The sequence below is a fragment of the Bos mutus genome, chromosome 5 (assembly GCF_027580195.1).
Source record: "Bos mutus isolate GX-2022 chromosome 5, NWIPB_WYAK_1.1, whole genome shotgun sequence".
NCBI lineage: Eukaryota > Metazoa > Chordata > Mammalia > Artiodactyla > Bovidae > Bos > Bos mutus.
Window position 1 is genome coordinate 8329601 of NC_091621.1, and position 16410 is coordinate 8346010.

At 37.0% G+C, this 16410-nt stretch overlaps 1 protein-coding gene across 4 annotated transcripts in view; it reads right to left on the reverse strand.

Annotated features, from left to right (window-relative positions):
* The window catches only part of PARPBP (PARP1 binding protein), a 67068-nt gene that overhangs the window by 22479 nt on the left and 28179 nt on the right, over window positions 1–16410 (reverse strand). For 3 of the 4 annotated variants that reach the window (XM_070370250.1, XM_005898605.3, XM_070370251.1), the window contains one exon: window positions 500–683. In XM_070370250.1, the coding sequence (XP_070226351.1) occupies window positions 500–683 (184 nt within the window). Of the gene's footprint in view, window positions 1–499; window positions 684–16410 lie in introns of those variants that run through there. The other variant, XM_070370252.1, reaches the window with a different exon arrangement.

Below are 16410 nucleotides of genomic sequence, written 5' to 3' on the forward strand. Positions count from 1 at the left end.
TATAGGAAAAATTCCTAATGTTAGCAGTAAACTGGCAACAGAGGTAGAAAATAAGAGATCATGGAAATAGAAAAATTCTATAGAAGAAAAATAAACTGCTGAATAAAAACCATTTCTGTGGTTTTTCTATGGAGTGCCTAGCCCTGGGATCACAACCAGAGAAACCACTCTTCTTTCACATCTGAGCACGAGGAAATAATTGTTCTGTAAAAATAATTATTGAAAAATATGACAAAACACCTTAATATCCCTCAAGAACTATAAATTTCTAGTGCTACAAGAGATGCTGAAGATTATCCAGTGCCTTCCTTTGATAAACAGAGATAATTTGTCCCATAGATGTTATGATTTCCCCAAGTTGAACATAATCCTGCATAATCCTATTGAGAAACTTACATTTTCAACAGTCTTCTGATTTAAGTAGCAATAGTAAATCATTTCTACAGCCACTAGAAAAGATAATGTTTTATATAGAAGGATAAAATAAAAACCTCATTACCCGTGCAGGACTGATGTCAGTGGTACTAAGAGCCACATCTCCTTGTTGAGAATTGATAATATTTTTAATCCTCAAATCCAAATCTTGAGCAACTTCCTCTACTGCTTTATAAAAAGGATCCCTGCTGTTCTGGCCTTTAATCAGCTGCATCTTTATCACTGAGAGTATCCGACCCCCCGCAATGCTGAAAATAGAAATAAGATCACTTTTATAATAACATTTTGAGATGACAATATGTTTATAAGCTTGAAAATATAATGCTCAGAGTTAATCAACACTTTTCAGAGAATATGGCTTTGATCTTACAGATCAAACAGTAACACATTTAAGAAAAGCATAAGAACCATTAGAAACAAAATTTAAAAGTTTTTCTAAAAGCAAGTTACTTCAATAAGGTAAGTTACTTCTTCCTTGATTTGAAAGCTGAAGGAAATAATTTAGTTATATATGATATCTGATCAACTGGAGCCCACCCTACTGAATCACAGTCTCCAGAAAAGGGTACTAAAGAGTTGCATTTATTTTGCAGTTACCACCAGTGATTCTTATGACTAGACAAGCTTGGGAAAATTTTCATGAAAAAATTAGCTCCTTGAGAAAGGAACCATATTTTACTAATCTTCACACTAACTTGGCAAACAGGAGAAATAATTGATATTTCTACTGAATAAATGACCACTATCACATGCAACAGCTTCCCTGGTGGCTCAGATGGTAAAGAATCCACCTGCAAGGCAGGAGACCTGGGTTTGATCCCTGGGTTGGAAACATCACCTGGAGGAGGGCATGGCAGCCCACTCCAATATTCTTGCCTGGAGAATCCCCATGGACAGAGCAGCCTGGTGGCCTACAGGCCATGGGGTCGCAAAGAGTTGGACATGACTGAGCAACTAAGCACAGCACAGAATAGCATCACATGCAACGGGGCTTCCTTAGTGGCTCAGTGGTAAAGAACCACCTGCAATGCAGAAGATGTGGCAGCAGCTGTGGGAAGACCCCTTGGAGAAAGAAATGGCAGCCCACTCCAATATTCTTGCCTGGAAAACCACATGGGCAGAGAAACCTGGCGGGCAGCAGTCCATGGAGTCATAAAGAGTCAGACATGACTGAGTGACTAAACAACAACAATCACAAGCAACAGTCTGAAGTTTTTACTTGTAAGACAAAAGACATATGTTTTACTATTTTTATATTATTATTTGTGGTAGAAAAGCACTTAGTTTCAACTTACACTATGGCAGACTAGTTACTCTAGGGGAACATTCCACTAGGCTTGGTAGGAATCAGGGAAAATGTCCAAGTATAACCCAATTTCATCCCTAAAAAGTGACAAACAAAAGTTGGAGTGGAAAGCTGGAAGCTGTGAGTGGTAAGGAGGATGAATGAGGGTTTTCCTGAGGACAAAAAGCAATGTGATCAGGACCCGAACCCTAAGTGCAAGAAATTTCCAGAGTCTGAACCTTCCAAGTGGGTAGCAACTAGTATGAGTTTTATTTATATTTATTCTACAATATTTTGTATTTTTGAAATTAAAAAAAATTTTTTTTTTCTATTTGGTTATGGCATAGATATAAATTTTTTTATATTGATATGTGTCTAGCAACACTGTTAAACTCTACTGTTAATTTTAATAATTTGCATTTAGATTCCTGGAGTTCTCTACACATACAATCATATTCATATTATCACTAAATAGACTTTTATTTCTTCTTAATTGTTATATCTCCTATTTCTTTTTCTTACCTTAGTACACTGAACTGGACATCCAATGTTATGCTGAAAAGAAATGAGAGCAGGAACTCTTGTCTTGTTCTAAATCTTAAATAATATGCTAAAACATTTTATCATTAAGTAGGTTTTCAAGAAACCCTATATCTTAGTTCATTTTACACTGAAAGAGTAGTAGCCCTATAAGTTGGGTATGTCCCAATAGACATCTCACCTTCAGCAATCCCTGGGCTTGTCCCCCTGCCCCTTTAGACTTTGGTGGCTATAAAAACAGACCCTCCAAATCACCAAATTCAGCAAGTACTTTCAAAATAAAAGCTGGCTTCCCTTCTTGACTTTCCTCTCTGGCTTTCTTCCTTCCCATTGTTTTTGGCCTGTATTTTCATTACATTCACCTCCTAATAAATACATTTAAGAATTGGTTTATAAATATGTTATCCAGCAATATTATTTTCAATGGAAGGGTCAATCAGGGGACCTAGTCTGCTATATATCTGTAATCAGAAGTCTGAACAAACTCTAAGAATTCTTTTATGTAAACAAACATTCATTTTACAACTGGTTTTTCTTCTTAATTTTCAATTAAAACCATAGAAAATAATTGGATGAAATGTAGTCAAAATGAAAACATAGTTAAACACTGTGTGCTTTTTCTGGGAATTAATCTCTAATGGAAGAGTTCTGGCAAAGATTCAAAAGCATAATCAAATATGAAAGAGTATCATAGTGTCAGTTCTAAGAACAAAAGAAAAAGCTTTCAATAATATTAAAGGTAAAAGTCACCTTTGCCTTCTTTTCTCATTCCTTCTATAAGACCAAATCTTCTAAATTTTAAAGATGATATAATCCCCTGGATGAACTGTACTTAGGAAAAATTTGTAAGATTTGTATTTCAGATGCTTGCCAAGCTCAGCATTTTGACCCTTAACAAAATCCGCAAACACTGGTGCTATGACTTCTATTGCTATACATTCATGACAAGAGCCAATACTAGCTCTTGAAATATCTGCTCAGCAACACAGTAGCATAATTTAAATTCTTGCTTCTAGTGTCTAAGAAACTCCTAAAGTTTTAACCCAAATGATGCCAGGACATTTGTGCTAAGCACTAGAGATACAAAATGAATATTTCTTTTTAAAAGGTCACAGTTGATCATTTGATACAATGAGATACGGAAGGTACAGCAGTAATTTAAGTACGGAGGTAAGAAAGAAGGGGTCTTCAGGAAAGCACTCAGAAGAAATTACTACTCTGGAAGAATGTGGGTGAGAAAGAAATAAACTAAAATTCCTGACTAATAAATGCATCCCATTAAAGCCCTGAGGCAGAAACAGAAAAATGAAGCAAGTCAGGAAAACACAACTAAAACCTTAAAACTGAATCAAAACATAGTGACTGAAAGAGGATAATAAGCAATAATACAAATAATTGGCAATATTTTACTATAGTTATTGACTATCTTTAGTATATAGAATGGAGAAGGAAATGGCAACCTACTCCAGTATTCTTGCCTGGAAAATCCCATGGACGGAGGAACCTGGTAGGCTACAGTCCATGGGGTCGCAAAGAGTTGGACAAAGTGACTTCACTTTCTTTAACTTACTATATAGAATGGCTTGCCTTTTCCCTAACATCTTTAAGAATTTGGTAACTATTTGCCATAGTAAATTACATCTTTAAAAATTGAATGTGATTAAAGGTGCTATATGAAATATATCAAAAATGCTTCTGAACTATTTTGAAATGAGAAATGTAACATTAGGATTCTGGACTGGCTAATTTCAATCAGACTTAACATTCTATAAATGCACAATATTTAGTCCAATAAATATAATGCAGGTGTGCACTGAAAAGTTGTGTAATAAAAATGGAAACATAGAATTTTAAACATTTGAACAACAGGGAACTAACTAATTTATGTAACCTGAAACCCCTAATTTAAGATGTTTTTCAGGTGAAAGTATAGAGTGCATTTTATGGTGGCACCTACTGGCAAAGTATAGAAATGCAGCCATACTATAGCTCAGAAGGCCTGATCAACAGCTGGCAGTGGGGAGGCAAGCGTGATCTTGATTCCTTCCCTGTCTGTCTATAGTCCACCTTTCCTTGAACTCAAAGATTACTGTGATTCCCTACCACCACCATCCTATTATAAGACAAGCTACAAGGGTTAAACATATTTTTCTCTCTGAGTTTTAAGGTTGAGAGACAGAGGCCAGGGTAAGATACAAGCAGGGGGTGGAGAGCATAGAATGTGTACATCACACTGACACTTCTGAAGTTTCATCCTGTACCTAATACTGAATCATTGAAGGGCTTTAATTAAGTGGGTAACATCTGTTGTTTTAAAAACCCTGGCAGCAGTGAGGATGACAGGATGGAGCAACTCAAGACTGGAGGCAGAATGAACAACTCAGAGATAAGTAAACAAAAAAATCCAGGCAAAAAAGGATGAAAGACTGAAAATAGACTTTCGATGAAAAAGGGGAATACGATAGGAGCAATAGGAATAGAGATTAAAAAAAAAAGAGTATAAAAAATGCTAAGTAAGAAGAATTGATGGATCTTCGCGACTGAAGGGATAGTAAAGGGGAAAAAAGTAGTTTAAGATTTGTTCCAAATTCTGTTTGGATGGCTAGAGGGAAAGAGGCTTCATCAAGCTGGGTACTTTAGGAGGATAAGTAGACTCGCCAGGACAAAGATTTAGTTTGGGAGGTGCTAAGTCTGAGGTCCCTTTGAGGTAACAACATACAGGAAGTTAAAAGATGTATTTTTGAAGCTAGGAAAAGAGTTTGAATTTCACTGAAATATGGATTAGAATTTACATATATAAGTCAGAGAGGCAGATGGAAAACAAGAGAATGACACCTCAGAAGTTAATGGGAAAACAGTTCTATGAAAGAAAATGATCAAATTTGAGGACTCAAAAGAGACCAGAAGCTATGACAGCTAGAAGATCATAAAAGATTTTTGATAGAATAGCTTCAGTAGAGTAGAAAAGTGAGTGAGTGTGAGTCAATTAAACACAGATAAATAAATATTGAGTGCCTACTCTATGCCAGAAACCGTGCTAGGGCTAGGGAATATTGGTGAAGAAAACCAATAAAGCCCTCAGAGTTTACAACCTCACGAGAAACATATTTCAAACTATTAGCACTTGGGAGGGAAAATAATTGGGAATTGGAATAAAAGACAGTATTTTTTCAAGAATTTGAGCTATAAAAGAAAGGAACTGACAAAAACAGAGAAGATGACTTGTTTTTTCTTATAATGTTTATAGACTGGGGCTAAAGGACTAGTTGGGGAAGGAAATGGCAACCCACTTCAGTATTCTTGCCTGAGAAATCCCATGGATAGATAGCCTGGCAGACTACAATCCATGGGGCCACAAGAGTCAGACACGACCAAGTGACTAAACAACAACAGAAGGGCTGGCAGAAGCTGAAATTACAAAACAAAATGAATAATCAATGAAACTCTGTCTCAACAGGTTACCTACATTAATTGTACTCACTATAGGAAATTCCTCCCTTTTCCCCATCTGAACTTCATGTCACCCCCATTCTCCATGTATGTTTAACTCTTTCAAGTTCATCCTTCAAGATTAAGCTCAATTGTAACAACCACTCAGGTAAACTCTCCTGACAATCTTATCCCTGGCTCCCACAAACTAGGTCAATTGTCCTTTCCTATGTATATCCTTCTATTATTATAAAAACAGAATTTATGTCTTTGGTTTGTAATAACTTTACTATTTAAAATCATGAAATGAATATATACTTAACACATAAAAAAATCACATTATAGAAGAAAATAAGGACTACTCAAAAAACTATTTAGACACCCGCTTCTTCAGTATCTTCTCTAGAATATAGAATATTAATAATTACTTGTTATGACCAAATAATCCTAAAGGAAATCAGTCCTGAATATTCATTGAAAGGACTAATGCTGAAGCTCAAACTCCCAATACTTTGGCCACCTGATACGAAGAACTGACTCCTTGAAAAAGATCCTGATGCTGGGAAAGATTGAAGGCAGGAGGAGAAGGGGACAACAGAGGATGAGATAGTTTAATGGCATCAACAACTCGATGGACATGAGTTTGAGCAAGCTCCAGGAGTTGGTGATAAACAGGGAATCCTGGCATGCTGCAATCCATGGGGTTGCAAAGAGTCAGACACAACTGAGCAACTGAACTGAACTGATGACCAAATAGGATATTCAAAATAATTGGCTGCTAAACTGAAGAACTGAAGGCTATTCTCTTATCCAAGGTGCCTCTAAAACATACTTCTACCCTGTGTACAAAAGTGTACGTACAAATGTACTTTTACCCTGTTAACTTACGCCAACCAGAAATTCCTCCAAAAAAGAATGTAATTACAACAAATGGATTAAATATATGCACTTATATCTGCTCTCTTCTAAAGTACCATTAAAGCAACAAAAAAAGGCAAAGACTTTAAATCCATAAAGAAAAAGAGTGTGAGAGAGGAGACAATAGTCGAGAGCAGAGACATGTTATGAAACTACAGAAAGACGAAGAGCAGATGGAAAAGTATAACTGACTACCCAGAACAGAGAAAGCTACAAGCCAAGTAACTGCTCAGAGAGACACCAAGAAGTAGTAATCTCAGAAACTGAAGGCAATACTGAAGGCTATGGTGAAGGTGTCACTGCAAATAAGAAAACTGATTAACAGTATATACAAGGAACACTTAGATCCCTAAATCTCCTGTCTTATTCTGAGCAGTCAGGACTAGTGAATTTCTCTCACTTCAGAATGGAAAGCAGGATCATGCTTAAGAAACTAAGCCAGGGAGGCTCCAGACCTAGAGGCATCAACAACTGAAAATAGAGAGACTGAGTAAAAGTCTGCATGTTCAACTGGGCGACTCAGAAGCAAGTTACCCTACTTCAAATCCCAGAATATTGCTAGCCAGATGAACTATATTCAAAAGGAGACTAAAGGATGCCATTGTGGAAATTTGGGGATAAGTTCCAAAGGAAAGACCTGTAGTTATTTACATTTGGAGAATCCCCAATAAAAAAGCCAATTGGTGTGACTATGCTGTTCTAATCAGGCCTCATTCTTAAATATAAAACAACAGTCTAGAATCATACCACATTTTAGGAGCACCTTTAACTTGAAAGAGGGCAAAAGAAACAAAAACACTCAACTTAGATAAAACAAAGACTATTCAGGAAGCAGATAAAAATAATCTTAAAGAGATAAATAAAACATAAGACCACATACAATTACATGTGAGAATGATGATATTTATCTCCCATTTACCCTTTCTCAGGAAACTACTTGAGCAAAATAAAAGGTTTAACCAATAAAAAAATAAAGTCATGAAATCCAGGAAACAAGGCAGAGGCAAAGAAAATTCACAAGGTGATAAAGCTTCATGGGTGACACTCTGAAACAGGCCTGGCAAGCAAAAGTACATAGACTGAATGAAGAAGACAGATGACTTTCCAGAAAAAAAAGTCTGCAAGGGCAAAAATCAGAACTGATAGATGACCTAATAAAAAGAAGAAAATGTATAGTTTCACCAGCAAACTTGATAAAGAATTAATGATAAAAAAAGAATTAATGATAAATGTATAAAAAGCAAAGCAGAAGAAAAAAGTAGATAATCATTGACTTCAGAAAAACAAAAATGTATACAAGATAGGAAGTATAATAATAGTATATAATATAGTTTAGCTGCAGGCAATATACAGAGCTGTAACAAGTGTGCATATGTGTCTATGTGTGTGGAAGGAGGGGGAGAGGAAAAGAGGAGTGTTGGGAGGTTAGTGAGTAGGTGGCAAATCCTCATCTCCCATGGTAGGAAGTTAACAGGTAATGTCTAAACTTGAAACTCAAATATAGCTGCATAGACTGACAAGGGTTTAATACCTAAAATATACAAACAGCTCATAGAACTCACTATCAAAACCCAAATAATCCAATCAAAAAATGGGCAGAAGACTTGAATAGACATGTTTCCAAATAAGACATAGAGATGGCTAACAGACACATGAAAAGATGTTCAATATCGCTAATTATTAGAGAAATGCAAATCAAAACCACAATAAGGTATCACCTCACACCTGTCAGAATGGTCATCATTAAAAGTCTATAAATAACAAGTGCTGGAGAGGATACGGAGAAAAGGGAATCCTCAAACACTGGTAGAGGGAATATAAACAGGTGCAGCCACTATGGAAGACAGTATGAAGGTGCCTTAAAAAATTAAAAATAGAACTACCATTATGATCTGGCAATTCTACTCCTGGGTAGAACTGAAAAATCTGGAAAAATTGAAAATACTAATTTGAAAAGATATAAGTAGCCTAATATTCACAGCAGCTCTATTAACACAGCCAAGACATGGAAGCAACCTTAGTGCCTAACAACAGGTAATTGGATTAAGAAAATGTGGTATATATTCACAATGGAATATTACTCAGCCATAAAAAAGAATGAAATCTTGCCATTAGCAGCAATGTGGATGGACCTAGAGAATATTATGCTTGGTAAAGTCAGAGATACTAAATGATAGCCTTCACATGTAGAATCTACAAATGAATGTATATACAAAACAGAAGGAGATTCACAGACACAAAAAACAAACGTATGGTTACCACAGTGGGTAGGGAATAAATTAGGAATATAGGATTAATAGATACTATTATACATAAAATAGATCAGCAAGAAGTATTTACTGTATAGCACAGGGAATATACACAATATCTTATAATAACCTATAATGGTATATAAACTGCAAAAATACTGAATGCTTTATATTGGAACTAACATTACATTGTAAATCAACTATTGCAGGAGACCCTGGTTTGATACTTGGGTCAGGAAGATCCGCTGAAGGGACAGGCTACCCACTCCAGTATTCTTGGGCTTCCCTGGTGGCTCAGCTGGTAAAGAATCAGCCTGTATTGAGGGAGACCTGGGTTTGATCCCTTGGTTGGGAAGATCCTCTGGAGAAGGGAACGGCTACCCACTCCAGTATTCTGGCCTGGAGAATTCCATGGACTGTATAGTCCATGGGGTTGCAAAGAGTCAGACACGACTGAGTGACTTTCACTTTAGTTACTTCAGCTTTAGCTATGTAGAGACGTGGATAGACTTAAGAGTCTGTCACACAAAGTGAAGTACGTCAGGAAGAGGAAAACAAATATCATATATTAACACACATATTTGGAATCCAGAAAAATGGTACTGCTAAGTCACTTCAGTTGTGTCCGACTCTGTGTGACCCCAGAGACGGCAGCCCACCAGGCTCCCCCGTCCCTGGGATTCTCCAGGCAAGAACACTGGAGTGGGTTGCCATTTCCTTCTCCAAAATGGTACATATGAACCTATTTCCAGGGCAGGGATAGAGACACACATGTAGAGAAAAGACATGTGGATGCAGGGGGGATGGGAATAATGGGATGAATTGGGTGATTAGGATTGACATACACACACTACCATGTGTAAAATAAGTAGGCAGTAGGAACCCACTACAGAGAAGCCAATGGCACCCCACTCCAGTACTCTTGCCTGGAAAATCCCATGGACGGAGGAGCCTGGTAGGCTGCAGTCCATGGGGTCGCTAAGAGTCAGACATGACTAAGCGACTTCACTTTCACTTTTCACTTTCATGTATTGGACAAGGAAATGGCAACCCACTCCACTGTTCTTGCCTGGAGAATCCCAGGGACGGGGAAGCCTGGTGGGCTGCCATCTGTGGGGTCGCCCAGGGTCAGACACAACTGAAGCGACTTAGCAGCAGCAGCAGAAACCCACCATAGAATACAGGAAGCTCAGTTCGGTGGTCTGTGATGACCTAGATGGTTGAGATGAGGGTGGGAGGGAGGTCAAAGAGGGAGAAGATATATGTATACATATAGCTGATTCACTGTATTGTAGAGCAGAAACAAAATGATGTACAGCAATTATATTCCAATAAAAAAACAGTATAAAATTTCATAAAAACTGTATAAAAATTCCATTTAAATGAGGTAAATATAGAAACAAACACAAAAAATATTAACAGTCGATTCCTCTGAGGACTTTATTACTGTAAGTCTGTAGTACCATTTGATTTTAACAAAATATACATATTTTGTTTTACTAAAAATAAAATATTCTTTAAAATTGGGGGGAGGAACTAAGATGGCAGAGGAGCAGGATGGGGAGAACACTTTCTCCCCCACAAATTCATCAAAAGAACATTTAAACGCCAAGTAAATTCCACAAAACAACTTCTGAATGCTGGCAGAGGATATCAGGCACCCAGAAAAGCAACCCATGTCTTCGAAAGGAGATGTTTTATCAATGGTGCTGTATAGAAGGAGAAGTTTTGAAACTACTGTAAAAATAAAACTGATAACTGGAAGCAGGAGGCTTAAGTCCAAACCCTAACTCCAGGGAACTCCGGACTCCAGGGAACATTAATTGACAGAAGCTCATTAAGCACCTCCATACCTACACTGAAACCAAGCACCACACAAGGGCCAACAAGTTCCAGGGCAAGACATACCAAGCAAATTCTCCAGCAACACAGGAACACAGCCCCGAGCTCCAAGATACAGGCTGCCCAAAGTCACCCCAAAACCATAGACATCTCATAACTCATTACTGGACACTTCATTGCACTCCAGAGAGAAGAAATACAGCTCCACCCACCAGAACACCGACACAAGCTTCCCTAACCAAGAAACCTTGACAAGCCACCTGTACAAACCACAGTGAGGAAACGCCACAATAAAGAGACCCGCACAAACTGCAAGAATACAGAAAGGACACCCCAAACTCAGCAATTTAAACAAGATGAAGAGACAGAGGAATACCCAGCAGGTAAAGGAACAGGATAAATGCCCACCAAACCAAACAAAAGAGGAAGAGATAGGGAATCTACCTGATAAAGAATTCTGAATAATGATAGTGAAATTGATCCAAAATCTTGAAATCAAAATGGAATCACAGATTAATAACCTGGAGACAAGGACTGAGAAGATGCAAGAAAGGTTTAACAAGGACCTAGAAGACATAAAAAAGAGTCAATATAGAATGAATAATGCAATAAATGAAATCAAAAACACTCTGGAGGCAACAAATAGTAGACTAACAGAGGCAGAAGATAGGATTAGTGAATTAGAAGATAAAATGGTAGAAATAAATGAATCAGAGAGGAAAAAAGAAAAACGAATTAAAAGACATGAGGACAAACTCAGAGACCTCCAGGACAATATTAAATGCTACAACGTTCGAATCATAGGGGTCCCAGAAGAAGAAGACAAAAAGAAAGACCATGAGAAAATACTTGAGGAGATAATAGTTGAAAACTTCCCTAAAATGCGGAAAGAAATAATCACCCAAGTCCAAGAAACCCAGAGAGTCCCAAACAGGATAAACCCAAGGCGAATCACCCCAAGACACATATTAATCAAATTAACAAAGATCAAACACTAAGAACAAATACTAAAAGCAGCAAGGGAAAAACAACAAATAACACACAAGGGAATTCCCATAAGGATAACAGCTGATCTTTCAATAGAAACTCTTCAAGCCAGGAGGGAATGGCAAGACATACTTAAAATGATGAAAGAAAATAACCTACTGCCCAGATTATTGTACCCAGCAAGGATCTCATTCAAATATGAAGGAGAAATCAAAAGCTTTACAGACAAGCAAAAGCTGAGAAAATTCTGCACCACCAAACCAGCTCTCCAACAAATACTAAAGGATATTCTCTAGACAGGAAACACAAAAAGGGTGTATAAACTCGAACCCAAAACAATAAAGTAAATGGCAATGGGATCATACTTATCAATAATTACCTTAAACATAAATGGGTTGAATGCCCCAACCAAAAGACAAAGACTGGCTGAATGGATACAAAAACAAGACCCCTACATACGCTGTCTACAAGATACTCACCTCAAAACAGGGGACACATACACCGAAAGTGAAGGGCTGGAAAAAGATTTTCCATGCAAATAGGGACCAAAAGAAAGCAGGAGTAGCAATACTCATATCAGACAAAATAGACTTTAAAACAAAGGCTGTGAAAAGAGACAAAGACGGTTACTACATAATGATCAAAGGATCAATACAAGAAGAAGATATAACAATTATAAATATATATGCACCCAACATGGGGGCATCGCAATATGTAAGGCAAATGCTAACAAGTATCAAAGGACAAATTAACAATAACACAATAATAGTGGGAGACTTTAATACCCCACTAACATCTATGGATAGATCAACTAAACAGAAAATTAACAAGGAAACACAAACTTTAAACGATACAATAGACCAGTTAGACCTAATTGATATCTATAGGACATTTCATCCCAAAACAATGAATTTCACCTTTTTCTCAAGCGCACATGGAACCCTCTCCAGGATAGATCACATCCTGGGCCATAAATCTAGCCTTAGTAAATTCAAAAAAATTGAAATCATTCCAAGCATCTTTTCTGACCACAATGCAGTAAGATTAGATCTCAAAAACAGGAGAAAAACTATTAAAAATTCCAACATATGGAGGCTGAACAACACGCTGCTGAATAACCAACAAATCACAGAAGAAATCAAAAAAGAAATCAAAATTTGCATAGAAACGAATGAAAGTGAAAACACAACAACCCAAACCTGTAGGACACTGTAAAAGCAGTCCTAAAGGGAAAGTTCATAGCAATACAGGCATACCTCAAGAAACAATAAAAAAGTCAAATAAATAACCTAACTCTACACCTAAAGCAACTAGAAAAGGAAGAAATGAAGAACCCCAGGGTTAGTAGAAGGAAAGAAATCTTAAAAATTAGGGCAGAAATAAATCCAAAAAAAACAAAAGAGACCATAGCAAAAATCAACAAAGTCAAAAGCTGGTTCTTTGAAAGGATAAATAAAATTGACAAACCATTAGCCAGACTCATCAAGAAACAAAGGGAGAAAAATCAAATCAATAAAAGTAGAAATGAAAATGGAGAGATTACAACAGACAACACAGAAATACAAAGGATCATAAGAGACTACTATCAGCAATTATATGCCAATAAAATGGACAACGTGGAAGAAATGGACAAATTCTTAGAAAAGTACAACTTTCCAAAACTGAACCAGGAAGAAATAGAAAATCTTAATAGACCCATCACAAGCACAGAAATTGAAACTGTAATCAGAAATCTTCCAGCAAACAAAAGCCCAGGTCCAGATGGCTTCACAGCTGAATTCTACCAAAAACTGAGAGAAGAGCTAACACCTATCCTACTCAAACTCTTCCAGAAAATTGCAGAGGAAGGTAAAATTCCAAACTCATTATATGAGACCACCATCACTCTAATACCAAAGCCTGACAAAGATGCCACAAAAAAAGAAACCTACAGGCCAATATCACTGATGAACATAGATGCAAAAATCCTTAACAAAATTCTAGCAATCAGAATCCAACAACACATTAAAAAGATCATACACCATGACCAAGTGGGCTTTATCCCAGGGATGCAAGGATTCTTCAGTATCTGCAAATCAATCAATGTAATACTCCACATTAACAAATTGAAAAATAAAAACCATATCTCAATAGATGCAGAGAAAGCCTTTGACAAAATTCAACATTCATTTATGATAAAAACTCTCCAGAAAGCAGGAATAGAAGGAACATACCTCAACATAATAAAAGCTATATATGACAAACCCACAGCAAACATTATCCTCAATGGTGAAAAATTGAAAGCATTTCCTCTAAAGTCAGGAACAAGACAAGGGTGCCCACTTTCACCATTACTATTCAACATAGTTTTGGAAGTTTTGGCCACAGCAATCAGAGCAGAAAAAGAAATAAAAGGAATCCAAGTTGGAAAAGAAGAAGTAAAACTCTCACTGTTTGCAGATGACATGATCCTCTACATAGAAAACCCTCAAGACTCCACCAGAAAATTACTAGAACTAATCAATGATTATAGTAAAGTTGCAGGATATAAAATCAACACACAGAAATCCCTTGCATTCCTATACACTAATAATGAGAAAACAGAGAAATTAAGGAAACAATTTCATTCACCATTGCAATGAAAAGAATAAAATACTCAGGAATATATCTACCTAAAGAAACTAAAGACCTATATATAGAAAACTATAAAACACTGATGAAAGAAATCAAAGAGGACACTAATAGATGGAGAAATATACCATGTTCATGGATTGGAAGAATCAATATAGTGAAAATGAGTATACTCCCCAAAGCAATTTATAGATTCAATGCAATCCCTATCAAGCTACCAACGGTATTCTTCACAGAGCTAGAACAAATAATTTCACAATTTGTATAGAAATACAAAAAACCTCGAATAGCCAAAGCGATCTTGAGAAAGAAGAATGGAACTGGAGGAATCAACCTGCCTGACTTCAGGCTCTACTACAAAGCCACAGTCATCAAGACAGTATGGTATTGGCACGAAGACAGAAATATAGATCAATGGAACAAAATAGAAAGCCCAGAGATAAATCCACGCACATATGGACACGTTATCTTTGACAAAGGAGGCAAGAATATACAATGGATTAAAGACAATCTCTTTAACAAGTGGTGCTAGGAAAACTGGTCAACCACTTGTAAAAGAACGAAATTAGACCACTTTCTAACACCATATACAAAAATAAACTCAAAATGGATTAAAGATCTCAATATAAGACCAGAAACTATAAAATTCCTAGAGGAGAACACAGGCAAAACACTCTCCGACATACATCACAGCAGGATCCTCTATGACCCACCTCCCAGAATATTGGAAATAAAAGCAAAAATAAACAAATGGGACCTAATTAAACTTAAAAGCTTCTGCACAACAAAGCAAACTATAAGCAATGTGAAAAGACAGCCTTCAGAATGGGAGAAAATAATAGCCAAGGAAGCAACTGACAAACAACTAATCTCAAAAATATACAAGCAACTCCTACAGCTCAATTCCAGAAAATTAAATGACCCAATCAAAAAATGGGCCAAAGAACTAAGTAGACATTTGTCCAAAGAAGACATACAGATGGCTAACAAACACATGAAAAGATGCTCAACATCACTCATTATCAGAGAAATGCAAATCAAAACCACTATGAGGTACCATTTCACGCCAGTCAGAATGGCTGCGATCCAAAAGTCTACAAGTAATAAATGCTGGAGAGGATGTGGAGAAAAGGGAACCCTCTTACACTGTTGGTGGGAATGCAAACTAGTACAGCCACTATGGAGAACAATGTGGAGATTCCTTAAAAAACTGGAACTAGAACTGCCTTATGATCCAGCAATCCCACTGCTGGGCATACACACTGAGAAAACAAGAATTGAAAGAAGCACGTGTACCCCAATGTTCATCGCAGCACTGTTTCTAATAGCCAGGACATGGAAGCAACCTAGATGTCCATCAGCAGATGAATGGATAAGAAAGCTGTGGTACATATACACAAAGGAGTATTACTCAGCCATTAAAAAGAATACATTTGAATCAGTTCTAATGAGGTGGATGAAACTGGAGCCTATTATACAGAGTGAAGTAAGCCAGAAAGAAAAACACCAATACAGTATACTAATGCATATATATGGAATTTAGAAAGATGCTAACAATAACCCTGTCTACGAGACAGCAAAAGAGACACTGATGAATAAACAGTCTTTTGGACTCTGTGGGAGAGAGAGAGGGTGGGATGATTTGGGAGAATGGCACTGAAATATGTATAATATCATATATGAAACGAGTCGCCAGTCCAGGTTCGATGCACGACACTGGATGCTTGAGTCTGGTGCACTGGGACGACCCAGAGGGATGGTATGGGGAGGGAGGAGGGAGGAGGGTTCAGGATGGGGAACACGTGTATGCCTGTGGCAGACTCATTTCGATATATGGCAGAACGAATACAATATTGTAAAGTTTAAAAATAAAGTAAAATTTAAAAAAAAAAGAAAAATAAAATTAATTATCTGCTGTCTGAGAAGAAATGGCCAGTCAATATATTATTTGGATGTGCAGAAGATGTCACTGATATTGACTATAAGTCATATTCAAATCCTCTTCCAAATTCACTTCACTATAATAGATATCCATATAAGAAAATAGGGATTTCCCTGGTGGCTCAGCAGCAAAGAATCCACCTGCCAATGCAGGAGACACGGGAGACGTGGGTT